This window comes from Tursiops truncatus, chromosome 12 (assembly GCF_011762595.2).
Source record: "Tursiops truncatus isolate mTurTru1 chromosome 12, mTurTru1.mat.Y, whole genome shotgun sequence".
Taxonomy (NCBI): Eukaryota; Metazoa; Chordata; class Mammalia; order Artiodactyla; family Delphinidae; genus Tursiops; species Tursiops truncatus.
In genome coordinates this window covers 12,328,498-12,356,168 of record NC_047045.1, presented here as the reverse complement: position 1 = coordinate 12,356,168, position 27,671 = coordinate 12,328,498, and the positions used below count along the sequence as shown (strand labels likewise).

The 27,671-nt window shown below is 35.9% G+C and overlaps 1 protein-coding gene across 14 annotated transcripts in view; it reads right to left on the bottom strand.

Moving 5' to 3' along the window:
- Nucleotides 1–1,551: 1,551 nt before the first annotated feature.
- The window catches only part of SENP6 (SUMO specific peptidase 6), a 101,070-nt gene continuing 74,950 nt past the window's right edge, over nt 1,552–27,671 (bottom strand). For 13 of the 14 annotated variants that reach the window (XM_019929311.3, XM_019929308.3, XM_019929309.3 and 10 more), the window contains 10 exons: nt 26,272–26,378; nt 26,038–26,154; nt 19,983–20,105; nt 18,894–18,986; nt 15,097–15,527; nt 9,784–9,887; nt 7,891–7,979; nt 6,122–6,190; nt 5,869–6,019; nt 1,552–2,218 (listed from right to left, as the gene is read on the bottom strand). In XM_019929311.3, coding sequence (XP_019784870.2) covers nt 2,012–2,218; nt 5,869–6,019; nt 6,122–6,190; nt 7,891–7,979; nt 9,784–9,887; nt 15,097–15,527; nt 18,894–18,986; nt 19,983–20,105; nt 26,038–26,154; nt 26,272–26,378 — 1,491 coding nt within the window. In that variant the 3' untranslated portion in view covers nt 1,552–2,011. The remainder of the gene's footprint in view (nt 2,219–5,868; nt 6,020–6,121; nt 6,191–7,890; nt 7,980–9,783; nt 9,888–15,096; nt 15,528–18,893; nt 18,987–19,982; nt 20,106–26,037; nt 26,155–26,271; nt 26,379–27,671) is intronic. The other variant, XM_019929317.3, reaches the window with a different exon arrangement.

Sequence of the window (27,671 nt, the reverse complement as noted above, 5' to 3'; positions counted from 1 at the left end):
TAAAAGGTTGATACCCACTTTAAACCACATATAGAAGTACCAGAGTACACAATTAACAAGTAAATGCGCATAAACAACGAAGAAAGAGTCTCAAGTCTAATTCTGGAGCTCAACCTGGCAGTCTCCAAAGATTTATCTCCAAAGCAAAGCCATTAGCATAACTTTTAAAAAATAGAATTTTTCATGTGTCAAAACGTGATTGACTGAATTGGCCCAAGGAACAGGTTATCTTTTTATCTTTTCAAAAATAAGAGTGCAAAATGTAACCATTAGAAATTGAAACAAAAACAAGCATTTCAGAATAGTTCTTTCAGTACCTTCAAATTCTGACAAAATACAGGACAGTAAAAAAATTAAATATGGCAATTTTGCTTACTGCTATCAGGTTTTAAAAAATTTCCATTTTTTGGTCCATATTCAGTAAATAATAAAATTAAACTTTTCATATCTGAGTTAAGAGCTCTAGGGTATTCCTTAAAAAGAAATAATGTAATAATAAATAAAAATGTTAAGACAGTTCAAAGTAACAAATCCATAATCAATACCACTAATGGTGATGTTCCTTAAACTTACATTTTAATGTTTCCCTTAATGAGTGTGTCTAAATATAAATATATACATATTTTTTGGTTGTTGTTAACAATACTCACAATCCGCCCCAAACACATCCATGGACTTTATTAAATCCAAGTAAGTAGCCTAAAATGTTGGTTTCAATGCCAGAAATGGCCAGATTAAAAATAAAGTGATTGCTGATGAAAAACGGTCTTCCTTTTATTCTCAACTATGTTTGTTATATGTGCTTTTTAAATTATTTAACAAGAAAATGACCTTTAAAATATATAATTTCACATCTCAAAGTTAATTCAAAAGAACTGTGTAACATTTCATTTGAAAATAACAGTTTCAGCAGATATATGCAAGATTCCTACATGAGTTGTAAATCTGTCATCAAAACCATCACATTTTAGTATTTTTAAAGGGGAATTCAATATAGGAGATTTTTTCTGCATTATGCAACTGATTAAAGACAGCACTTTTACATGTAAAAATAATTTACACTAAAAAACTCAGGTGCAAAAAGTCTGATACTCTGTTTATCAAAATAACAAGAACAAAATGTGAGCAATGATAAAATAGCAAAAGTCATTACAAAAAATAGTAAATTCCTATTTAAATTCCTGTGTTCACAGGTTAAAAATGTTTATCAATTAACTATATCACAGATCGTAGATACTTTAAGCTATAATATAGAAAGGTAACATGAGATATTTGAAATTCAAGTTGTACTTACCAAAATAGTTTTAACCTGAGTCTCTGACATCTTCAGAAATGTACTTGACAATAATGTATGATAAAGTATAGTTAATATTTAGTAGTATAATTCAAAGTTATTTTTCTTTGACGTGCTCTAAATACTGCTTCTTCTTAAATGTTTGAGTAAAACTATAAATATTTATTACACTTTTGGGGCCAAGTTCTCTAAACACAAGGGAGTGTCTGAATTAAAAGCTGTTACTTTTTCCTGCTATACAAACATATGAGGATGTCTTTCATGTTCAAAATGCCTTTGATTTAATCTTATTTTCACATTTCAAGTTATTTTAAAACAAATGCAAAGGTCAAAAGATTATCACAGATACACACCCACTGAAGAATTTAATACAATCTCACTAAAGGATATCAACTTAATCATCTCCTCCTATAAATATTTTCTTTTTATTTATTTTGTGTTTAGAAGTTGCAGTTTTAAGTACTATTAACAGAAAATACATAACAACAGCTTCCTAACAAGTGAAAAAAAATAATTATAAATGCTGGAAAAATTGGCCTCATTGACATATTTACAGACTTTTATTTCATACAGACTCCATTGGAAATTATATGACATTTATTATACAAGCATTAACATTTCCAAATCACTGCATAGTGAGTACTTCAGTTCTTTATTGTCTATACCCTTGAAAGTCACTCAGTTGCTGAAGGCAATACTGACAAGCATCAAAAATGGTCAAACTGAGATGCTACTGATATATCGTTCTGCTCCTTTGCCTAAAGATGTTTCTGTCGTGTCCTTATGCTTTTTTTTCTCCTTGCTCCTCTGATCCTCCTGCAACTTCAGAATGATGTTTCGGATTTCTTCTCTTTTTGTTCTCATTCTTGGGGGAGGAAACCAGTTTTCCAAATTCATAGGCAGTTCAAAATTGAGAATTGGATTCTGAAAATAAAAACATTAAATGCACCTTAGAAAACTATAATAAAAAGTATCTTGGTTTCAATCACAAAAGCATTCCAGAGAAGAAATGAAAAAAATCAGTACTTACTCATTATCTATTCCATGCAGGCACTGTGCTGGGCACTGGAGATGTAAGACAAGACAGTTTCTGCCTACAGATCTTACAGTCTAGATCAAGGGTCAGCAAACTACAGCTAGTGGGCCACATTCTGCCTATTGCCTGTTCTTGTAAATAAAGCCTTATTGGAACACACCCACAGTAACTCATCTACATGCTCCCTGTGGATGCTTTCTTTCATGCCGCAATAGCAGAACCGAGGGTAGAGACCGTATGGCCGCAGAGCCTGAAATATTTCCTACCTGACTACCTGGTGCCCTATGAAAGTGATTGCTAACTCCAGTCGAGATAGATAACTCAACAATTAAAACAATGAATATGACAAGTATTAAGGCAGGAGAAGCAGAGAGTCCTATGCGAATACATATCTAAGGGCTTAGCACAATTTCAAGAAGTGATGTTTATGCTAAGACCTGAAGAATGAGTAGGAGTTAGCCAAATAAGAAATGACGGAAGCAACAGGGAAGAGTATTCCAGGTAATGAAATATGTACCAACGCCTGGAGGCAAGAGACAATATGACACAACATGAGAGGCTGAATGACATCCAGGGGGATGGTGTGTAGAATGCTGGAGTGAGAATGGTAGAAATGAGGCTAGAAGCTTGAACAGGAGTTGGATGATGCAGGCCACTGAAGGATTCTGGTCTTTAACTCAAGAATAACAGGAAGCCATTATAAGATTTAAAGCAGAAAAGCAACACAATTAGATTTGGGTTTTGGGAAAACAACTGTGAAAAATACAAGGCAAGAGGCCACGTCAGAGGTTGGTGCAGCAGTTTGGAATAGTGAGGCTAATGAAATGGACTTAGTGGTAGCAGGGGTAAATAACTGAACATAAGTGACACTAAGTGACAGAATTCACAGGGCTTATGGCACCAAGGGTGGTGGATGAAGAAGAGGAAGAAGTCAAGATAACTGTAAAGAATATCCAAGAGAGCCCAGAGATAAACCCACACACATATGGTTACCTTATTTTTGATAAAGGAGGCAAGAATATATAATGGAGAAAAGACAGCCTCTTCAATAAGTGGTGCTGGGAAAACTGGACAGCTACATGTAAAAGTATGAGATTAGAACACTCTCTAACACCATACACAAAAATAAACTCAAAATGGATTAAAGACCTAAATGTGGGCTTCCCTGGTGGCGCAGTGGTTGAGAGTCCACCTGCTGATGCAGGGGACACGGGTTCGTGCCCCGATCCAGGAAGATCCCACATGCCGCGGAGCGGCTGGGTCCGTAAGCCATGGCCGCTGAGCCTGCGCATCCAGAGCCTGTGCTCTGCAACGGGAGAGGCCACGCCACAACAGTGAGAGGCCCGCGTACCGCAACAACAACAAAAAAGACCTAAATGTAAGGCCAGGCACTATCAAACTCTTCGAGGAAAACATAGTAAGAACACTCTTTGACATAAATCACAGCAAGATCTTTTTTGACCCACCTCCTAGAGTAATGGAAATAAAAACAAAAATAAACAAATGGGCTTAAAAGCTTTTGCACAGCAAAGGAAACCATAAACAAGACGAAAAGACAACCCTCAGAAGGTGAGAAAATATTTGCAAATGAAGCAACTGACAAAGGATTAATCTCCAAAATTTACAAGCAGCTCAATATCAAAAAAACAAACCCAATCCAAAAATGGGCAGGAGACCTAAATAGACATTTCTCCAAAGAAGATATACAGATTGCCAACAAACACATGAAAGGACACGCTCAACATCACTAATCATCAGAGAAATGCAAATCAAAACTACAATGAGGTATCACCTCACACCAGTTAGAATGGGCATCATCAGAAAATCTACAAACAATAAATGCTGGAGGGCTTCCCTGGTGGCGCAGTGGTTAAGAATCCGCCTGCCAATGCAGGGGACACGGGTTCGAACCCTGGTCTGGGAAGATCCCACATGCCGCGGAGCAACTAAGCCTGTGCGCCACAACTACTGAGCCTGCGCTCTAGAGTCCGCGAGCCACAGCTACTGAGCCTGTGTGCTACAAACTACTGAAGCCCGCGTGCCTAGAGCCTGTGCTCCACACAAGAGAAGTCACTGCAATGAGAAGCCCGCACACCGCAATGAAGAATAGCCCCTGCTCGCTGCAACCAGGGAAAGTCCGTACGCAGCAACGAAGACCCAATGCAGCCAAAAATAAATAAATTAAATAAATAAATTAAAAAAAAATGCTGGAGAGGGTGTGGAGAATAGGGAACCCTCTTGCACTGTTGGTGGTAATGTAAATTGATACAGCCACTATGGAGAAGAGTACGGAGGTTCCTTAAAAAACTAAAAATAGAACTGCCATATGACCCAGCAATCCCACTGCTGGGCATATACCCTGAGAAAACTATAATTCAAAAAGTCATGTACCACAATGTTCACTGTAGCTCTATTTACAAGAGCCAGGACATGGAAGCAACCTAAGTGTCCATCGACAGATGAATGGATAAAGAAGATGTGGCACATATATACAATGGAATATTACTCAGCCATAAAAAGAAATGAAATTGAGTTATTTGTAGTGAGGTGGATGGACCTAGCATCTGTCATACAGAGTGAAGTAAGTTAGAAAGAGAAAAAAAAATACTGTATGTTAACACATATATATGGAATCTAAAAAAAAAAGGTTCTGCAGAACCTAGGGGCAAGAACAGGAATAAAGACGCAGACGCAGAGAATGGACTTGAGGACACAAGGAGGGGGAAGGGTAAGCTGGGACGAAGTGAGAGAGTGGCATGGACATATATACACTACCAAACGTAAAATAGATAGCTAGTGGGAAGCAGCCGCATAGCACAGGGAGATCAGCTCAGTGCTTTGTGACCACTTAGAGGGGTGGGATAGGGAGGGTGGGAGGGAAATGCAAGAGGGAGGAGATATGGGGATATATGTATATGTATAGCTGATTCACCTTGTTATTAAGCAGAAACTAACACAACAATGTAAAGCAATTATACTCCAATAAAGATGTTAAAAAAAAAAAGAATATCCAAGGGAGGTGTGCATGGTATTGTACCTCTGAAGTCAAAGGAAGAACGTGTTATGTGGAAGGAATATAACAGTGTCAAATGGTGCTGTGAGGTCAGGAACAATTTCAATATAAGGGTGAGGGTCAAGCCGGATTATAGAGATTTGAGAAGCAAATAGGATTCGTGGAAATGAAGACAATGAATATAAACACTTGTCCAGAAATATATCTGTGAAGGGGAGAAAAGAAGGTAAAAGATATAGCCCGAATCATGGGAGAGATTTCTTAAGGCAGAAAGAGCCAGTGGAGAGGAACTGATTAGTGATGAGTAATGAGGTCAACAAGCCTTGGATTTGATGGAGTACAGTCATTTTTATTTTATGCCTTAAAAATTCTCCAATTTAAGAGTCTTTGCTCCTTGGAATAATTTTTGAAACAATAGTTTTCAATCTCTTCAAAATATTTGCTTACTGTGTTTTTTACACTAACATGAGATCAAACACACCATTTTATTATTTATTAAATCAGATCCAACAAACTGAAACCCACCTCAAAAAAGCTCTCTACATACTGCAATACGTATACACCACAATCACTGAAGTTGTTTTGCTGGGGTACTTTTGGATTAGAGCCTTTCATAACATCTTTGGAAAAACTTCTTTTGCATCCTTTTTTAACTTCCCACTCCACTTCTAAATACCTGCAATGATGTGTATATAGTAAGAATATATACATACATATAAATATACATAGTTCCTCATTCCCACCAGAATACAAAGTACAGGTAGAGTTTTGAACTTACTCTCTTAGAATTTTTACAACGTTTGACCGAGAAGGCCCTCTGAGTGAGTCCATCAGTAGGATACAAGGTCTATACGGTAGAAATGACCAAATATTAATACTTTATAATGTTTAAAAGGCATAAAAAGATGTACATTAACAATAAAATTTCAAACCTTAAAAATTCACTTTGTATGACTCAGTAAAACTTGCTGGGGGGGGGGCGGATAACACCCTAATAATACTTAACTATCCATGGTTATATTAAATACTGAATTAAAGAGTAATAATTTAATCATATCTAAGTTATGAATATAGTTCACCAAAGTTCCTAAAAACCACTTAAAAATTTAGTAGAAAGTCAAAACAATTCTGAAAATTTGAACATCTGCATATTCCAAATTACCAAAAGTGAGACCATGCAAAAGTAGAAGAAAAATAATCCCATTTTTAACTAAAATCTATTTTAGATAAAAAAAGCAGGTAATCTTCACATAAAAGAATTAGTTTAGAATCCAGTGTTTTGGGCGAGGTTCCACTTCAGAACACTCAGTATAAATAATACTCAACTTTTAAAATTTTGTTGTTAAACCCAAGTAAGTGAGGAAGTCTAATGTAGTGCAAAAAGTCCTGAAATGATTAAAGATCTAGGTTCTTCCTGGCTAACATTTTATGGGATTTGGAAAAAAATCTCTCAACTGCTCTAGGTCTCTATGTTTTCCTTTATAAATGAAGTTTGCTTTTCAAATGCTATTAATGGAGTTTCAGACAAGATTTCCTACAAAAAGTCAAAAGAGATGAAGTCTAGAAATAGGTACTACTTCATCGCCTAAGAAGTCTGCAGACCCTGGCAAGATCTCAGAACATGTACTTCTGAGAACCAAAATAGACTCACTCTCAATTTGGGGTTTCCATCTGTTTCTTTTTTTGTTGTATTTTTTTTGCTGCACCACGGCTTGCGGGATCTTAGTTCCCCAACCAGGGATTGAACCCACGCCCTCAGCAGTGAGAGCACAGAATCCTAACCACTGGACTGCCAGGGAATTCCCTGGGTTTCCCACCTGGAACATGTCCCTTAGGACTGCCTTAAGTCACTCCACAGCCTTCACACAGTAGCTATGGAACCAGTGTAAACTCCAATTCCCATGTTACTGATGTGAATTTGAATGACATTCTTTGTCCTTTCCTGCTCCAAATCACTATATATCCAAAAGGAGTAGTGGTTTTCTATGCACATGCACAGACATGGAAAATGGGCAAATGGAGAACTGAAATAATTTCCATTCTCCTCAACTCAAACCTTGGACATTGGGCAGGACCTAATTTTCCTCACTGACTCTGAAAGCTTCTGTGATTTTTGCTTAAATACCTGTTTTAATTAAAACAGTATGGTTAATGTTTTATTCTAACAGGGTACGTGAATAAAAATTATCATTTAGGGTCTTCCCTGGTGGCGCGGTGGTTTAAGAATCTGCCTGCCAATGCAGGGGACATGGGTTTAAGCCCTGGTCTGGGAAGATCCCACATGCCACGGGGCAACTAAGCCTGTGCGCCACAACTACTGAGCCCACACGTCTAGAGCCCGTGCTCCGCAACAAGAGAAGCCACTGCAATGAGAAGCCTGCGAACCGCAACGAAGAGCAGCCCCCGCTCTCCGCAACTAAAGAAAGCACACGCACAGCAATGAAGACCCAATGCAGCCAAAAATAAGTAAAATTAAAAAAAAAAAAGAGTAACAGTTAAAAAAAAAAAACTATCATGTAGTTTGCAAGATGTACGGTTAATGCTTACTGTTTACAGATAGTAGGCTTTAAATGCCACTGTCCTATTTCAGAATTGCAGTTGTCATCAGCAAGGAATCCATCATCACTGCTGTCATCCTGTAAAAGAGAGCCTACTGTTAGTATTGAAAATATACAATCTAAATGACTAATAATGTAACAAAATAGCACTATTGAGGATAAAAGTCCTTGTAGCAAATATGTAAAAAAATATTTTTCTGTTTAGGTGATCAGACATTAGAAAATGTGTTACGTCACTCGATTCCAATGATGTAACACTACAACACAGGCATCTTAATGAAAGAAACCATCAATCAGAGGTCTAAGAAAACTTGTTACATCTATTTACTCAATCTAAATTTTTAAAGACGAAGTATACCATGACTGATTCTTCTCTAGTCAAACATTATGGCTCTGATTTTAGGTATTTTTACAAAAATTTAATTTGTTGGCTAAAACAACTGTTTTCACAATAGGACATGAATGACTGATATTTATCATCTTTTCACACAAAAATTTTTTTCATATCAGAAACATTTAAAGGGTTTTTGGAAACACTGTTTTACTTGACAAAACCCTTTACCCACTTCACGTGAGAGAAGACAGCTTTATGATAGTGTGTCTTATTCTACTTATTACCTTGAATGTAAAACAAACAAAGCTTTTTTTGTCCTGTGGGAAAGCTTCTGGCAACCTTTTGAATGAAACAGTCAACAGTAGGAATGATAACAGTAGTAATATACAGTTAGATTAACTAGTTCACGTAACTGCTATGACCAAAAAGGAGCATATGAAGTGCTCATTATAAACCTTGAATGTAATCCAGATATGTGTCTGTGTATATTAGAAAGAAAAACTGTATCTCATAGCCACGCACTGTAGACCAAGGGACATCACAAAAATGTTTTTTGTTCACAAGAGGATTGAGCAAAAAGGAAAAATGGTGCAGTACAAAGTTATCTTTACTACTAGATAAACTCAAAGTTTGTCTTAACAACTAAGGAAGAGGCAGAAAAAGGAAATGGAATAAGCTTTTCTCTCAGTAGAAAATGCCTGTTTAACTGAAGTTATAAAATATTTTCAAAAATATACTTTATTCTTGGTGTTAATAAAGCTTATTAGGGCAAACAAGACTCTAAGGAAATATGTTAATTTTAACTAAATATGATCTGCTCCTGCCATGATGCATATACAGCAGATTAGATGAAAGAAAAAATCATTAGACAGGTGGTAAAAATAGTGTAATTCTGCTGTGTTCGTGCACCACACACCACATAATCGAAAATGTGAACACTTGCCTCCTGAGTGTTAAGTAAGACCGAAGGTTAAGCACGGCGCACAAATGCTTTAAAAGAGCAACGGAAAGGGGTGCGGTAGGGGTGGTGGGCAGTCGCTGGGTCGCGGCGGGAGGATCCATTTCACATGGAAACTTTCCACGGTGGGTGATATTAGTTTAGTCCTCAATGGCAAACTAAACAAACAAACAAAAACCCCAAAACAAAAAATGAAACAACGTTCATACATCTATCCCGGCAACTTCTGAACTGAAAACCAAATTTGTGTTGTGAGATGAGATCCAAGTACAGAAGGCATGAGTTAACCGTTTGAAGTAATCGCCTATAAAAATCTAAAGAAAAACTTTTTTTTTTTTTTTCCTGTACGCGGGCCTCTCACTGTTGTGGCCTCTCCCGTTGTGGAGCACAGGCTCCGGACGCGCAGGCTCAGCAGCCATGGCTCACGGGCCCAGCCGCTCCGCGGCATGTGGGATCCTCCCGGACCGGGGCACGAACCTGCGTCCCCTGCATCGGTAGGCAGACTCTCAACCACTGCGCCACCAGGGAAGCCCAGAGAAACTTTTAATTATATAAAATACTAGAACTTTTTGCCAAGCATTAGGTTTCACCTGGTTATCCTGATCTTCTGAGAAGTCGATGAGTTCATCTTCGAGCATTTTACTACCTTCAGCTGATTCATCGCTGTAGTTTAGTCTGATTTTGCTTAAGCCATCTGTATCAATAAGAAACATAACATAATTTTTAAAAAGAACACACACATAACTTATAGTACATGATGTTAAAATTAATGCTAGTAATTAATTGCATAGTAATTACGAATACAAAATCTGTCTTAGCATGTAAATATCACAAGTATAAAATAAGTTACTTTTAAGTAAAAAACCTGGATTATGTCATCTACAGAGTTGTTTCTACTACTCAGACCCTAAAATTTATTAAACTTTAAACACTAGGTATCAATTATGTTATTAAATATTTATGTATATTTAAATACATGTATATATATATATATAAAGATTTTGTGCTAGGTATGCTAGGTAACTTTAATAACAGAAGCTACAATAGTTTGAAAACAACTCAATTGTTCAATAACAGGAATGGTTAGCAAACGTAGAACATAAAATGAAATACTGTGTACACTAGAGAAATTAAAATTGTGAAAATATGGAAAATTATACAAGTTAAAAAAACATGATTAAAACAAAGTAAAACAGGCTTGCTTTTGCACAAATAATTTAAAAAAATACAAAAATGAAAATAATTATGCTAGGATAGTAGTTATGGATGAGTTCCTCAACTCTGTATATTTTTCCTTCATGTTTGGTTATATTCATAGACTTTTCAACAAAATAAAATGACACAAGCCAACGTAGGTGCTGGGCAGTATGAAAATAAATGACTCGTAGAAATATTTGAAATGAATTCTTTTAAAGGTCTGTTTCAAGAATCTAAATCCTTAAAAATCAATGATTTTCTTAAAGAAACAGAAGATTTACCAGAAAATAATGAAAACTGAGCAGGAACTTTGATGCCAAATATACAAATATTGTTTATTATAGAGCATACCATTTCCAAGTTTTTAAAAGCATGACTTCAAGGTATTTTAAACAAGATTTAACTTATTTTGGTACAAGTTATTAAAAGGGCAAAAGAATACTAATATAAGCAAGATAGGATGGGAAAACAGCAAGATAAAAGTGCTCCTGGAAAAATACATTTAACATATATAAAAGTCCAAACGTTGTGATCGAAAACATACTATTTGAAATAATAAGGCATGCAAAGAATAACCTTTTCAATTTATCTTTCAAAAGTCTATATTTTTATGCTTTCTTGAAGCAAAAACACCTATATTTAAATAAAACTTGTCCAAATCCTCAGGCAGTTAAGAGCTAGTCACTACAATCAAGTTATTTTTGCAGCGAAGTATTCCTGTCTATACCTATCTATTACACAGAAATTGTGTCATATAAACATGAACCTTATACAAATGAAATACGTGTGCACTGCAAAAAAGGAGAAAAGTAATTTAAATAGTGTAGTCAATTTCTTCAACTATTTCGTTCAGTAAACAAATGCCCTAGTATAAATTGAGAGGCAATGACTCAATCAGCTGTTCTCCCAATCAGTCCCATTTCCTGAGCTTTTCTCACATAGTGAGATCACCTGAAGATGCCAAACCAAGCGTGATTCTAGAGTTTAAAAATACGCATTTTTCATGTACCATACAGAGCAAGACAACTACTTCAAATGGTGCCCAACTGAAAAAACACCAAATCAAAGTAGTGATAACAGACATTATTCTCCTACAGTTGACCTTAAAAACCTAATCCCCATGGCAAGATACAACTCCACTTATTTACTGCAGCATGTCAACCGACATCAGTCAACACTCTGTACATGTTCAACGGTTAAAATTATGTTAAATGTTTTATTTAAGTCCTGTCAACGATACTCCCAGACCAAAGAGAAACAGATCACTAAGATACTAATCATAATCACAAAAATTTTTACAAGCTCTCCTTATCCTCATTTCTGATACGTCATCATTTTATCTAGGATAGACGGCTTAGCCATCCTCTCCAAGGCAGTAAAGGCTCCTCTAGAGAGCACTCTAATTCAATGTACTTTTGGGTGAGTGATGCCTTGGAAGCATCTGATGAAAGATATGAGAGCTCATTCCTGAAAAATACAGACCCATTCTAGAGAACCATTTTTCAAACTGTGGGACACTATGGTCATTGGATTAAGATAAGCATTGAAAAAGAATAGAAAAATGCCAGTGTATCACACACAATAAAGGTAAATTAATTTCCTTTAAGGAAGATATAGTCGATAAAGTTACACACATACTAAAAACAAAACAAAACAAATGCACAAACTATAATTTTTAATAGAAGAATAAACAGATATTATAAAAGGGCAAACTACATACAACAGATATTCTTTACTTTGGTCTCCATCAGGATTTATGGGTATATTTACTCAAATTTAACAGGTTATTTCTCAACTAGAACATTAACTTGTAGAGAGAGCCACCAGGAATTTCTGGGGTTTGTGTATATGAAGGAAGTCCTAAGGCTTTGTTTGTCCCATTGCTCTAAGACATGCACTTTAATTCATTTTTTAAACTTGAATTCACATTAAACTGTATGAAATTATTGATCAAAAAGGAACTTAAAAAATGTTCTGTGGAGATATAATTCACATACAATTCACCCATTTAAAGTGTACATGTAAGTAGTTTTTGGTATATTTACAAATACTACGTGCAACCATCCCTGGAGTCAACTTTAAAACATTTTCAAAATGTTTTAAATCTCAAAAAACCCCACAAAAAACAAACAAACAAAAACTCTGTACACTTCAGCTATCACTCCCTTCTCCCCATACTCCTGTCCCATACCCGCAACCAGCCCTAAGCAGCCATTAACCCACTCTACAGATTTTCCTGGGAGATTTCATACAAATGGAATCACATAATATGAGGTCTTCTATGACTACTTAGCATGCTTTCAAGTTTCATCTATGTAGCATGTATCACTCCTTCATTTCTTTTTATGGTCTAATAATATTCCATTGGATGGATGTATCATGTTTTGATTATCCATTTGTCAGCTGATGAATATCTGGATTGTGTCTACCATTTGGCTATTATGAATAATGCTGCTATAAATGTTCATGCCCAAGTTTTTGTGCGGACATGTTTTTATTTCTCTTGGGTAATTATCTAGGCGTGGAACTGCTGGATCACATGATAACTCTATGTTTAACGTTTTGAGGAACTGTCAAAACTGTCTCCCAAAGCAAGCTGTACCATTTTACATTCCCACTAATGATATATGAAGGCCTCAATTTCCGCACATCCTCACCAACACCTGTTAGTATCTGACTTTCTGATTCTAGCCATGCTGTCACGGCTATGAAGAGGCATCTCTTTGTGGTTTTGACTTACATTTCCTTCATGACTAATGATGTCCAGAATCTTCTCATGTACTAACTGGCAGGATTTTGTTGTTTTCTTTTTTTATTTTTAATGGGGTATAATTGATTTACAATGTTGTGTTAGTTTCAGGTTTACAGCAAAGTGAATCTGTTATATAAATACATATATCCACTCTTTATTAGATTCTTTTCCCATATAGGCCATAACAGAGTATTGTGTAGAGTTCCCTGTGCTGTACAATAGGTCCTTATTAGTTACCTATTTTATATATAGTAGTGTGTATGTGTCCCAAATAAATCCCAATTTATCCCACCTCCAGGACTTTGTTTTAAAGGCAATGAGAAACAGTGCACACTGCCTTGAAGGCTTAATCTTCAGAGTGCCCATCTACACAATGCTTTCTGTTTAGCAAAATGGTAATTAATCTCTAACGTGGCTATTCACTGCCTTTTTTTTTTCTATTCAAGTATTAAAATACTAAAACTGAAAAAATTAGTCAGAACTTGGTGATTACGTACTTCGCTTAATCTTCATTCCATTTCCTGCCTGCTGAAACAGACTTGAAAGTCAGCTAGAAAAGGAAGCGCAGTTGACCCTTGAACAACACAGGTTTGAACTGCACTGGCCCACCCACACGTGGATTTCTTTTCAATAAATACGTAGTACAGTACTACACAATCTGAGGTTGGTTGAATCCAGGGATGCGAATCTGTGGATGTGAAACTGTGGTATGACACGAATGGCTGACTATAAAGTTAGAGGTGGATTTTTGATTGTCAGAGGGTCAGCAACCCTAAACCCCATGTTGTTCAAGGGTCAACTGTATTTATCTGCTTGGCTTTTGATATACTTTTTTGCTTTATCTGCTAAATTTCCCCCTTCTGCCTTTTATCTTATACCCCCTATAGGGCACAAAGACCAACACATATGGCTAATGTCAGCTTTATGCAGCTGAGTATGTCAGACAAAAAATATTTTTGTAAGAGCGCAGCCAACACCTTTCTGACTTCCTAAAATAATACAGGCTGGTAGAAGTACAGAGTATGTTGAGCATTCACAACTTTTTCTTGAACTTTTGAGTTCAACTTTTGAAAGTTGGGACTCAACTTTCTTACTGAGTTCACATAATTTCTTCTATGCCTCATACTGAGTTTTTTCCTCCCAAGAAAATGTGTTAGATATACTCATAGTTTAGTAAGTTTGCTATCCTATATACATAGCATATTATGGGTTTATGAAGTAGACTTTGGGGTTGAAGTGGAAATTATGCAGTTGACTTGATATATAATTTAAGTATTTGAAGAGAAACCTTAGATTTCTATAACAAGTGCTAGAAATATGGACCTGATTCAAGGAATAAAACAATTTATTAGAAGTGAAGGGAAATAAAAAAGCAGAGGTTGGACCAGTGCCCTTTCTCCCACTGAAAATCATAAAGGAGAGAGAGTGAGGAACAGAAACTAGCTTTTAATTTGAATGTCAACAGCTATTTGGAGGAGAAAGCTTTAATTTCTGCCTCTTGCCCCTTGATCTCAATTGCCCATCTGTAAACTGAGAAGATCGAACTAATTTGCCTTAACAGATCTAAAACTGTGCAACTACTGTTTATGCTGAATAATTTCCTACAAAATAAATATAAGTCCAAGTTCCTATAAATGGAAAATGCAGACCTTGTACTATAATTTTAAAACTTCATTCTCTGTAAGGGTGAGGGGAGGAGACTCACTATAAAGGGGGCACAAGGGAATTTTTTTGAGTAACGGAAAGGTTCTAAATCTTGATTGTTGTAGTGACTACATGACTATACATTTATCAAAGCTCACTGAACTATACTTATGAGTGAACGTTACTGTAAGTAAATTATACCTCAATAAACCTGACTTAAAAAAAAAGTGTGCCCTGAAATCTTAATCCTATTTCTAAAAATTCCAACTTATTCTAATTCTTTGATTTTTTAAAACATTTAGAAACATACCTGTATGGTGCATAGAACTTAAATATTCATTCTGTAGGTCACTCTCACTTTTAGTCCTATCAACAACTTTCTGGCATGCAGATTCTCCTTTATTCGATTCTTCATTTTCACTTGCAGTATGATTTATTTTTTTCAGACTACACTTCACACTGCTAAGGTTTCTCCGATAACGAGGGTCACTTTCTTCCTGTTCATTATTTGAATCAATTACAGCTACGCAATGCTTTCTGTTTAGCATCTTCTTAATTACAGGCTTGGCAGCAGAGTTTTGAGAATAACTGTCCATTTCACTGGCTGAAGGTGAAGAAATACAACTGTCCTCTACAGTTGAACATTTTTGCGTGACTGTATTTTCATGGTAATGAGGATTAGGTTCATACTTTGGTTTTTCCAAACCAGGGAAACAAACAACAGCCAAAAACCAGTGTGCACTGTAAAAAACAAATGAAACTACTGAATATATTATTAGAAAAATTTATTATATTTGGCAATAAATATTAAATCTTTTTTCTAAAGGTTTTATAAACAAATTTATTAAGAATGCCCAATTTTTTTCAATTCTCAAATTAATCCACTTGTTTATAGGATCATTGATTCATTAACAGAATACAATGTCTATTCAAAAATAACATAATTTTTGTAATAACATAATTTTTGTCAGAATTACATAGCCTGCGTTCACTTTTGCAAACAATCCTTTGAACATTTTCTTGCTTTTGGAATGAAAACTTCATTGTTTTCCAGGCAATTTAACAAAATGTAAATTACATCACTGCAATTCATCATTCCCATTTACCTTTCCTTTGCCCTATTTATGCCAAGGACAAATACTATCTAGCCTCAAGATTAAAATGTCTTCAGAAGTGTAATTAGACTTTACAATTTTGAACATTTTCTAAATATTGTAAGTAATAGCTTTTAAAAAATTTTATGTCTGTGTCTTTCTTATTAATGAGGTAGGAACTTCTTAATATTGAAAACATTAAATAATTCTTGTCTCATGCTATACTAAAATAAAATACACTAAATTGAGATAATACATCTAATCTAATCATCATCACAGAATTCCAAGTATTAGTAGAATTCCAGCTATCAAGTGGGTACTCATGATAGAGCTGAATTCAGGTAATACAGGTCCCAGCAGTAGGATATAAGCCATGAGTAAGATGCTGTACAGCTAAAAGTGGGTAATATTCATTAATCTAATTAATTTTATTAAGGGCTTACAATTAGCTAGGCACAGTGTTATATGCTGAGATACAATGAACAGGCTATAGATGTCAGATAATTTATTAGCTGAGCTCAATATATGTCACAGAGTAGGGTGTTCAGTAGATATTTGCTGAATGAAAAATGAATGTTGACATAGATAAAAGTTATTCTATATTCTGTTTCTGTAAAATATTAAATTCCCCCAAGGTACTACTAAGCAACAGCACTGTCTGTCTCTTCATCAGACAGTATGAGTAGAAAAGGTCACAGATGCTGGATTCATTCTCAGTATTGAAAAGGTCAGATAGAGGAATGCCTCTCTCCTCTTCTTAATTATTAATCTTCAGGATCCCAAGGACTTAGGTCAGGTGAGGCTAGGAGAAGAGCAGCACACCATCTTTCTCACTTCATCAATTCTAAGACACAGCTGATTGTAAGTCACATCTCAACTTCATAAAGGTTATAATGTGAAAATATGTGTTTTGAAAATTGATTAAATATGGTATAATACAGTGACTCTCAACCTATAGCTGAAACCTACATCTATCACAGTTTTAAACATTTTTCAGCTATGACAATATGGATAAGCCATAGTTTTTCTGTTGCCTCGCCTAAAAACTTGGAAAAAAATCTTCCTTCACCTAGCTGAAAAGAGAAAGCTGAATCAGATACATCTGAGGTCACTTTCAACCTCTAAGAGCCAGGGTTTTGCTTTTATGATCCCTTTTAATATCAGCTACCTTGACCTTAAGCCATCAGTGGGAGAAGAGGCTAAAACAGGTAATTTCGCTTATCTTAAGATGAATTAGATCCAAACATCTAATTTCTGCTCCTTGTCAATTGCTACAATTTTTAACAAACAGCTTATAAACTTTTAGCTTAAAGAAATTACCGCCACAAGGAAAATTAAAAATAAAATAGATGACAAATACATAGCAGCCTAACTAATCTAATTAGCTTTATCTCTTAAAAAAAAAACCCCATGATCTGGAAGCTATTCTTTCACCTACAAACAGCACAGTTCTCTTGGTGAACACTTTACTAATTCTGTACCTTTGTTCATCCTCTACCTTTCACCAACACGACTAAAAGCACTGAATGTAGCTTCTATCCACATCAGATGCTGTGACTAAGAGGGATATGCCTCTATTGCTAAATTGTGTGTACCTAAAATTATACTTTTATTTTAAATTTTTATAATTAATTTCTGACAAATGGCTTCCTATGTATATCTTCCCTTTGGCCTAGTGGGCAGCTCACTTGCTACTTTATATGACAAATTAATGTCAAGAAACTTTACTTTGAGGAAAATGAAGAAATTAAAGATTAGTTTTAAACTTAGTTTTAAATTTTTTTATGATACTATGTTTGACTCAAATATATATCTTTGAAGAAGGTGGGCTTTACAGCTATAACCAATGTTTTAACCTAGCCTACCTATCTTTGGCCGGGCTAATTAGAGGGCACAGGTTTTATGATTAAAGCATGATTATAAATAAATAGGATTTGATTATACTATAGAGTGAATTTGTTTTTTATAGTGGGGAAAAAAGAGCACATTCAGAAAATAGCTTGGCACAAACAGGCTTATTAGAAATAAACAATCTTACAGAATACCAACCTCAGATAAGGTTACTCTGCAACCATGATAAAATGAGACAAAGTAAGGCCATTTCATAATTTGTCTCAGCAGAGACAAATATAAGATCACAATGCAACCCCTCAAAATACCAAATATACTTTTTTTTGCTAAATGAGCGAATGCAACTTCTTTATCCAAACAAACCACTGCTTCCTTAGACCTTCCACCAAACCAAAGCCCAAATTCTTTTACTGCCTCTTTCAAACACACTTTTACTGAGAGGATCCATAGTCGCCCATGTTGTGTGTTCTCCCTTGAGGCAAGTACTAAACCCAAGTTGTCCAACTACAGGGGTATTCCTGGAGGTCTTTGGCTGGAGGACACAGGAAAATTAAAAAATGAAATACAAAAACTCTCAAGTTTAAGTTGTATAATAAGACTATCCTATACATCTATGCCTCTCTAGTCACTGGGGGAGAATAGACTATCCTATACATCTATGCCTCTCTAGTCACTGGGGGAGAAAAACACAAAATGTTTACCACCCCCATTTACTTAGAAAATAGCTTTAAGTGGTAAACATGGTTTTCAGTGAGCAAATGACATAAATCCAGCCACCTTTTCTTCTTTTCGATTAAGAGCCAAAGTATATCTTAAACTAAAGATTCAAATTATTCTATGTGACCTAATCACCATTCTGTACATAGCAGTCTTTTCTATATAGGATGTCTGCTAGACCACAAGCACCATTTTTAAAAGATGACATTATTCTACACTGATGAATAAAATGAAATTAGAAAGATCTCTTATCTAGTGTCTGTAAAATTCAGTATCTTATATGATTCACTGGAAAAGTATATTAATTTCCATAAAGTAAAGAATATAAGTGTCAATATATACAACAAATTTCAGAAGGAAGTTAAAAAATGGATGAATTATTCACCTCAAAAACACATCTGCTAAAAACTGCCATCATATTAACATAAAGGAAATTGTTACTCACGCTTCATTAAGGGGTACAAAAATAAAATCCTTTTCAAAAATATCTACATGCCGGGTCCATGTTTTTACTCTTCCATGTCGCTTCTGCTGTATTCTGTAAGACAAGAGAAACTATCAAGCTTTTGAAGTGTTTCTAGTGTTTCTGCCTCTATGCAGCAATTTATACATTACAAAGATTGAGATGTTAATAGATCAGTTGTATGATTTAACAAGTTGTGAGAAGAAAGCAGAACATCTGAGATGGAGCTGGGAAGATGGGAAACTGTCCGTCCCTGAATCTGGAAGAAAGAGATTATTTAATTCATCCTACTACTTACTAGGGTGGATCAGAGCTACTATTTTTATTGTTGCAGAACTGGTTTTAGCAATGATATCGAGAAGCATATCAGACCATGACGTATAAGAACTGAGGAGAAGAGAGCAGGAAAAGTGAGCACTATCTTACAGCTGGTGAAACAGGACAGAACCAGCACTGGTCAAAACCAACCACTACCATCAACTCTAAGAAGCAAAATCAGGGATCACTGGAATAGTAGAAAATATTATTAATATTATGCACAGCAGCCATCAATTCAAGACATTTAACAGCACTTATGACAAAAAATGTTCCAACTCTTTGTGTGTATCTTGTGACCAATTGCCAGCAAGTATTAGAGCTGGATGCAGTCACTATATGGAGAGGCATTATAAACAACTCAGGCCTCATATGTAGAATGTTGTTTCCTTAACTTGTCTGAGAAGAATTATCCAAAGAACTTATTAAAATTACAGATTCACAGGTTCCTCTGTTAGCTATTATGGATGGAACATCTAGGGTAAAACAGAGCAATCGGTATTTAATAAGTATTCAAGTAATTTTTCTTTTTTAAACTATCAGATATATTTGGGAAATACTGATCTAGATATCAGACCTAAAACCTTTATGAATTCCAGGTATTCTTGGAGTTTTAGAACATTATAAATTATATTAATTTTGCTAATTGAGAATGGAAGTAAAAAATGTTGCTTTAATACAAATAAGCGATTTTTTCTAAGTTAAACTTAAGTGACTTACTACATCTGTTAAATATTTTCAAAAAGCTTGACTTACGACAGATTAGTTGTTTCATGAAGATTTCTCCTCTCTCTCTGATTAAGGCGTTTATAGAAGAAAGAACTGAATACATGAATTCGGTCAGCTTCTTCTTTCTTCAATTTTTCAAGCACCAAATACCTGTTTTATAAAAAGTAATTCCAAATAGAATGAATTTAACAGTGTATACTAAAAACAGTGATCAAATATCTATTTAGCCACCATCAATCTCTATTCCTTTAAACTGAAAAACTCATAAACAAAATTTATTTCATATTCTAGACAATGATTACTATCAGATTATATGTAGGTAATAAGTGGTGTTTGAGAGTAAAACTAGGATTTGAAAGATCTAATCTTCTAAAACAAGGGCACATTTATGAACATTCATAGAAACATTATTTATCATACCCTAAAACTAGAAATGACAGAAATGCTCATCACCGATGAATGGAAAATGTGATATATCCATACAATGGAATATTATTTGGCAATAAAAAGAAATGAAGGACTTCCCTGGTGGCGCAGTGGTTAAGAATCCGCCTGCCAATGCAGGGGACACGGGTTTGAGCCCTGGTCTGGGAAGATCCCACACGCCACGGAGCAACTAAGCCCACGTGCCACAACTACTGAGCCTTTGCTTTAGAGCCTGCAAGCCACAGCTACTGAGCCCGTGTGCCACAACTACTGAGCCCACATGCCGCAACTACTGAAGCCCGTGCACCTAGAGCTTGTGCTCTGCAACAAGAGAAGCCACTGCAATGCGAAGCCCGTGCACCGCAACGAGGAGTGGCCCCCGTTCGCCGCAACTAGAGAAAGTCCACGTGCAGCAACGAAGACCCAATGCAGCAAAAAATATATTAAAAAAAATGAAGTTCTGATACATGCTGTAACATAGAAGAACCGTGAAAACGTTATGCTAAGTGAAAGAAGCTAGTCACAAAAGTCCACATATTGTATGATTCCATGTACATGAAATGTTCAGAGTATGCAAATCCAGAGATAGCAAGGAGACTGGTGGTTGCTTAGAGCTGGAGTGGGCTGGGGAAATGGGGAGCCACTGCTAATGGGTATTGAGGGTCTGTAGGGGGTGAAAATGTTCTAATATCGATGATGGTTGCACAACTGTCTGAACACACTAAAAACCACTGAATTATACACTTTAAATGGGTGAATTGTATGGTATGTGCTCTGTACGTCAATAAAGCTGCTATTTTTGTTTTATGTTTATTTTGTTTTCAACAGTTAATAAACCATGACTAGCCATAAACTGCTTTTTATAAAAACAGAATCTGTACAGTGGTGAGGTTATAACAATGACTCTTTAAAGTAATCTTACATCAGTTCTAATTTTTCCTTGCCTTAGTTGTTTTTTTCTATAGGTCTATATCAAGACAAATAGAAATGGTTTATATTACACAGAGAAATTATGATATATTAAATTTAATTATTTATGCTCCAAACTCCCTCAAAGGAGCTATGCAAATTCAAGCTTATGAGCATATTCATCTTATTAAAATGAGGAGAGTATGAAAGCCTTGTGAAACCTTACACAGAAAGAGCCAAGTACCCAGAAGGCACATCTTTGAGACCTGTCACTTCTGTCATAATATTTGATAATTCTAAAGCTCAAGTTCTGATGAAAAGGACCTAACTTACAGATTGCTTGCTTTAGGGCAACTCAGTGTGCCCCGACAAAAGATATAAGACAGTGAATCACCTCATGACACAGTTTAAATGAATCGCTGAATTCTACACCTATATTCAAAACAGAGAATGTAGTGAACTGGACTTGAATTTAGGGACTACACCATAATGGGTGAACCATGCTGCTTTTACCATTACAAACTACAATAGCTATTTTGTAAACTGAATTGAATAAAAAAAGGGATAGTTCAACTTAAAAAAGAAAGTTATTGGTGATTTAAGAAAATGGGCTCTACTTCATATATAAACAAATCCACGCTTTATTTTTGTAAATGAAAGAAATAAATTTATTTGAAGATAAAAGGATTTTCATACAGAAAACTTAAAAAGATCTACAGACATACTAGAAATAAAAGAGTTTTAGCAAGATGTCTGGCTATACGGGCAAAATATATTTCTTGTTGAAATCCTCAAAAATGTTACGTATCAGTTGTCTCCAAATTGCATAAATTTCGCGGAGGGTTCCTCAAGCTAGCGCCGTTGACATTTTAAGCCAGATAATGCTTTGCTGTGGGGGGCGTGTCCTGTGCAGCATAGGGTGCTTGGCCTTACCTCTGGCCTCTACCCACAGATGGTATCAGCACGCATCCCTTCCTTTTGTGAGGACCAAAATGCCCAAAGTGCCCCCAGTGCAGAATCACTGATCCTGTGCAATTACAATCAAAATCTCAAAAGGACTTTAAAAATGGAATCTGGGACTTCCCTGGTGGCGCAGTGGTTGAGAGTCCACCTGCCGATGCAGGGGACGCGGGTTCGTGCCCTGGTCCGGGAAGATCCCACAATGACGCAGAGTGGCTGGGCCCATGGGCCATGGCCGCTGAGCCTGCGCGTCCGGAGCCTGTGCTCCGCAACGGGAGAGACCACAGCAGTGAGAGGCCTGCGTACCACAAAAAAAAAAAAAAAAAAAAAAAAAAAAAAGGAATCTGATGGGCTGATTCCAAAGTTTATCTGAAAGAATCAAAAGGTCAAGCATATCCAAAACATTTGTGAAGAAGAATATGGCAGAGAGCTTGCCTTTCTATTACAGATAACAAGAATAAAGTAACACTAATCATGGCAGTGTGGTACTGATGCAGGAATAGGTGCACGGCCAACGGAACAAATTATACAGCCCCGAAAACAGACCTGTGCAACTATGTTATCTTAGCGTAACAAATCCTAGAGGAATTAAGGACTTAAAAGTGAAAAAACAAAACTTCAAAAAGCCTTTTAATTTAAAAAAACTAGTTTTGTCTTTCTAATATAGATCCATAAGCATTTCTGTGACTATATATAGTTCTGGGTCTTTTTATGTACATCTATTAGAATTATTAATTTTAATTAAAACAACTAAGTCTCTTATTTTAGAATTAAAGGGAAAATCCAAGTTTATTACAAAAAAACTTTTGGGAATTTCTTTCATTTTGGGATTTCTTTCCATTTCTTTCATTTGTTTTTTTCTTTCTGTATAAATCATTTAAATATTGGATGTCATAGTGAAGCTGTTCACCTGCTATTTTATAAAGCAGACAATCTAACAATTCAATCATGACATTTAGTTACAGGATGAAGTTAAAAGATGATTTTAAGGTTTTGAAAATAATTTTTATTAAAATTATTCTTTTTCCCTGCATTTTATTAACATTCTCTAGATGCAATGCCTTTCTACTTTTTATAATTCTGGCAAACTGTTTAAAGGTTTGTTTCTAACTTGTAGAGTTAGAAATGGAAAAGAATGAGCAGCTCTGGTAGCAACTGAATTACTTATTTTTAATAGTGAAGTTTTAAAAAGTTTCCTCTTTTCGGGACTTCCCTGGTGGCCCAGTGGTAAAGAATCTGCCTTACAATGCAGGGGACACGGGTTCGATCCCTGGTCAGGGAACTAAGATCCCACATGCCGCAGGGCAACTAAGACTGTGTGCCACAACTACTGAGCTTGTGCACCTCAACTAGAGAGCCCGTGTGCCGCAAACTACAGAGCCCACGTGCTCTGGAGCCTGCACGTCACAACTAGAAAGAGAAAACCCACAAGCCACAACTAGAGAGAAACCCGTGAGCCACAATGAAAAGCCTGCATGCTGTAACAAAAGATCCTGCATGCCTTGATGAAGATCCCATGTGCCGCAACTAAGACCTGACACAACCAAAAATAAATAATAAATCTTTAAAAAGAAGTTTCCTCTTTTTAATTCACTTCTAAGGAATGTCATGAGATGAATATAAACAAAGATTTTTTAAAAATCATGGATTTTGGGCTTCCCTGGTGGCGCAGTGGTTGAGAGTCCGCCTGCCGATGCAGGGGACATGGGTTCGTGCCCCGGTCCGGGAAGATCCCACATACCGCGGAGCGGCTGGGCCCGTGAGCCACGGCCGCTGAGCCTGCGCGTCCGGAGGCTGTGCTCCGCAACGGGAGACACCACAGCAGTGAGAGGCCAGCGAGCCGCAAAAAAAAAAAAAAAAAAATCATGGATTTTGTTAGATTTTCTATCTTATTTGGAATAGATCTGCATCAGAAAGGCAGAACCTGTAGATAATGTAAGTTTACTGTATAAAATTTGCTCTAAACTTTAACTATAGGATGTCAAGGGGCCTCCTGAAAATATATAAAGAATTTCAAAAGAATAAAAAAAGACTATAAAATCTCTATTGTAATGTAAAAAATACAGATTTAAGTATGAAATAGAATAAACTAAAATATAAACAAAACACAGGAGTTCAATTTATTTTTTAGATCCAACTATGTGCTTTCAAAAACAAAAAGACATTTTAAACATAAAGACTTAAACAGGTTAAAAGTAAAAGGGTGAAGAAACATACATCATGCATCAGCAAACACAAACCAAAAGAAAGCTGGAGTAGCTATATTAATTTTGAACAAAGTAGGATTAAAAACAAGGAGATTATCAAGAATAAACAGGAACATTATGTAATGATAAAGGGGTTGATTCTCCAAGAAGACATAAACATATATGTACCTAACAAGACAGCTTCAAAATACATAAGGAGAAATAGACAAATCAATAACTGTAGTTGGAGATCAACGACTTTCTCAATAATTACAGAACAAAGTAGGTGGAACATCAGTAAGGACAAAGACCATTTGAATAGCACTAGCACAACATGACCTAGCTGACATTCACAGAACACCACTTTATCCAGTAACAGCAGCACTGTTCTACACAATCACTTAAGATTTTTCAGTAGCTTGGTTTGTTAAGGTAGTATACATTAGGATTAAGAGAACACATCTTTTTTTAATTAATTAATTTTTGGCTGCATTGGGTCTTCGTTGCTGCACGTGGGCTTTCTCTAGTTACGGTGCGAGGGCTTCTCGTTGCGGTGGCTTCTCTTGCTGTGGAGCACAGGCTCTAGGCACCCGGGCTTCAGTAGTTGTGGCACACAGGCTCAGTAGCTGTGGTTCGTGGGCTCTAGACCACAGGCTCAGTAGTTGTGGTGCATGCGCTTAGCTGCTCCATGCCACGTGGGATCTTCCCGGACCAGGGCTTGAACCCGTGTCCCCTGCATTGGCAGGTGGATTCTTAACCACTGCGCCACCAGGGGAGTCCCTCCAGCAGCTTTTAACAACCAGTTTTTTAAAAAAAATATTGTCTTCTGATATACATTTGAATAAACTAGAAAATACTGGAGAGCACTAAACACACTGATAGTTAAGTTCTGTTTTGTTTCATACACACATCCATCTTATATCACAAAGCAGTAAACACATACAAATTTATACATGTATAAACACATTACACATACATGTATTCATGTATATGTATATGTTATGTGTATTCTGGGTCATGACATAAGCCCTTCTAGGAGAGCTTCTTGATTCCTCATATTTGCCAACCCCAAGAGAGAATGAAGCTTTCTTTTTCTGCTATGTTTGTACCATGTTAATGCTTCTGCCAATACTTTAATCCCACATTCGTGTTCCCTATAAAATCATAAACTTTTAACACAGTACCTGCCACAAAGTTGGCACTTGGTGAACATTTATTGAAGGAAACGAGTGAAATCATACTTTTGTCCTTGCTCAACAAATTATTACCTAACCTAGGGTAGTAACAATTTTAGACGCTTTAAATACTACAACACTGATAATATAATAAGCTATCATTTATGATCACTTTGCATGTACCAGGTATTTTTCCTAGCACTTGAAATGTATATCTTATTTAATTCTCATGATCCTTTTAGATATTATTTTTCCCATTTTTAAAATGAAGAAACATTCACAGAGACATTAAATAACTTTTCAGATGTCATACAGTAAGTGGCAGTGATGGAATTCAAAATCCAAACAATTCTGACTCTAGAAAATACATGTATACATTATAAAATGTTAAAAATTTGCTAAAGGTCTAGGAGAAAATTAACTTACTTCAAATAAAAGTCTATAATAACATCATTTAAAAATTCTCCTTCACTTAGACAATGCAGGTCCTCATTAGTAACGGAGATGCCTCCCTTAGCTGGAGGTGGTGGATATACTATCAATCTGTAACAAAATTTTAAAAAATAAGCCAACAAATAAAAATAGGTATGCATATAACCAAAATGTAATAAAACAGAGAAGAAACTTAAGAGTGTTGCAAATGTAAAGGAATCCTCTCACTTTTCTACAGGGCCCATGAAGATGGTGTGGCTCTCTCCAGTTTCCTCATCATCAAAAAACTGGAATTCATGTTTGTTTTTAAGTTGTATTTTAGATTCACGGGACACCTGGTAAAGAAAATTAAATTATCAATTCACAAAATCAATTTGAAACATTTTCAATAAAAAAAGTACAAGGCAAGAATGCTTTTCAATTTAAAAAGATTAAAAATAAGAAACAGGCAAAACTAGGGTCAACTTTCTTTTTATCTGTAGCTTCCAGAACAGTGATACTCTTCCAATTTTTGTAACTGGTTTTCCAGTATCCTAAGATCTCAACCATCCATATTAAATTAGATTATGTTAGTAAAATCCAAAGAACAGATAGTGTTTTTTTCTTCTAGGAGTGTAGGCCTACCTAAGCTCAGGGAATCCATGGAATATGGGAGCAGAGGCTCAGGGAACAGAGTCTACTGAGCTTCAGTTCTCCAGAATCAAGGAATCCTTAAAGAAAGAGACTTCCATTGAAATACGAGTCCATCACAGCTGCCTTAGGGCTCCAGCTGCTCTTTTCTTCCTCTGGCATTATCTCCTGTAGCCAATTCTGCAAAAGAAGGGGAATGGTTCCCCTTCCTCCCTCTATTCTTTTCTTCAACCCACTAACTGTGTGAATAGCTCTTTTCTGGTGAAGCCTTGCTCAACTTCACCAATAATATGCCTTGGATAGCCAGCCCTATTTCCAAATTTGTAGGCAGATGAAAGATTTAATATTTCTAATAAATTGTCAGCATTTCTAATAAATTGTCAGCAAACTTCAGTTGCTGTGATAGGTAAGTCATATTGATTAACATTATGTGTTATAGTAGTACTTCAGCCTTCGATTCAGGTAGCTTCAGAGTCACCTACTACATAATCCGTTATTCTAGAATTAGTTGAGAGTCAGAATCAAACGGTATACATTCTTCCTTTCCAAGTTTTCAACCATGTAGGCACACGTTACACATAAATGGACAATACATCAGGGACCAAAATTCCTTTATTTGTACTGAAGCCAATGTCACCACTGGGAACCAACAGCAAATTTAAGAAACAGAGTAACAATCGATTTGAATGTAGCACTGTACGTATATGTATGTTGAGAGTGAGGGAAAAAGAAAACAGGATGAGAGAAAAAAAGGAGACAAAAAGTAAAGATAAGAACAGAATGTGGAAAGGAACTAAAATAAAAATGCTCCTGAGACTTGTACCGATAAAATGCTCCTGAGACTTATACCAATTACAATTTGTGTCACAAATAATCCACCACCATTAATATTTCGACACAAGGTAGTTTACAAATCACATATAAAAGCAAATAATTCTGAAATGGAATTAAAAGGATCTAACTCCAAATGAGCAATATGATAATGAACCACATTTCCC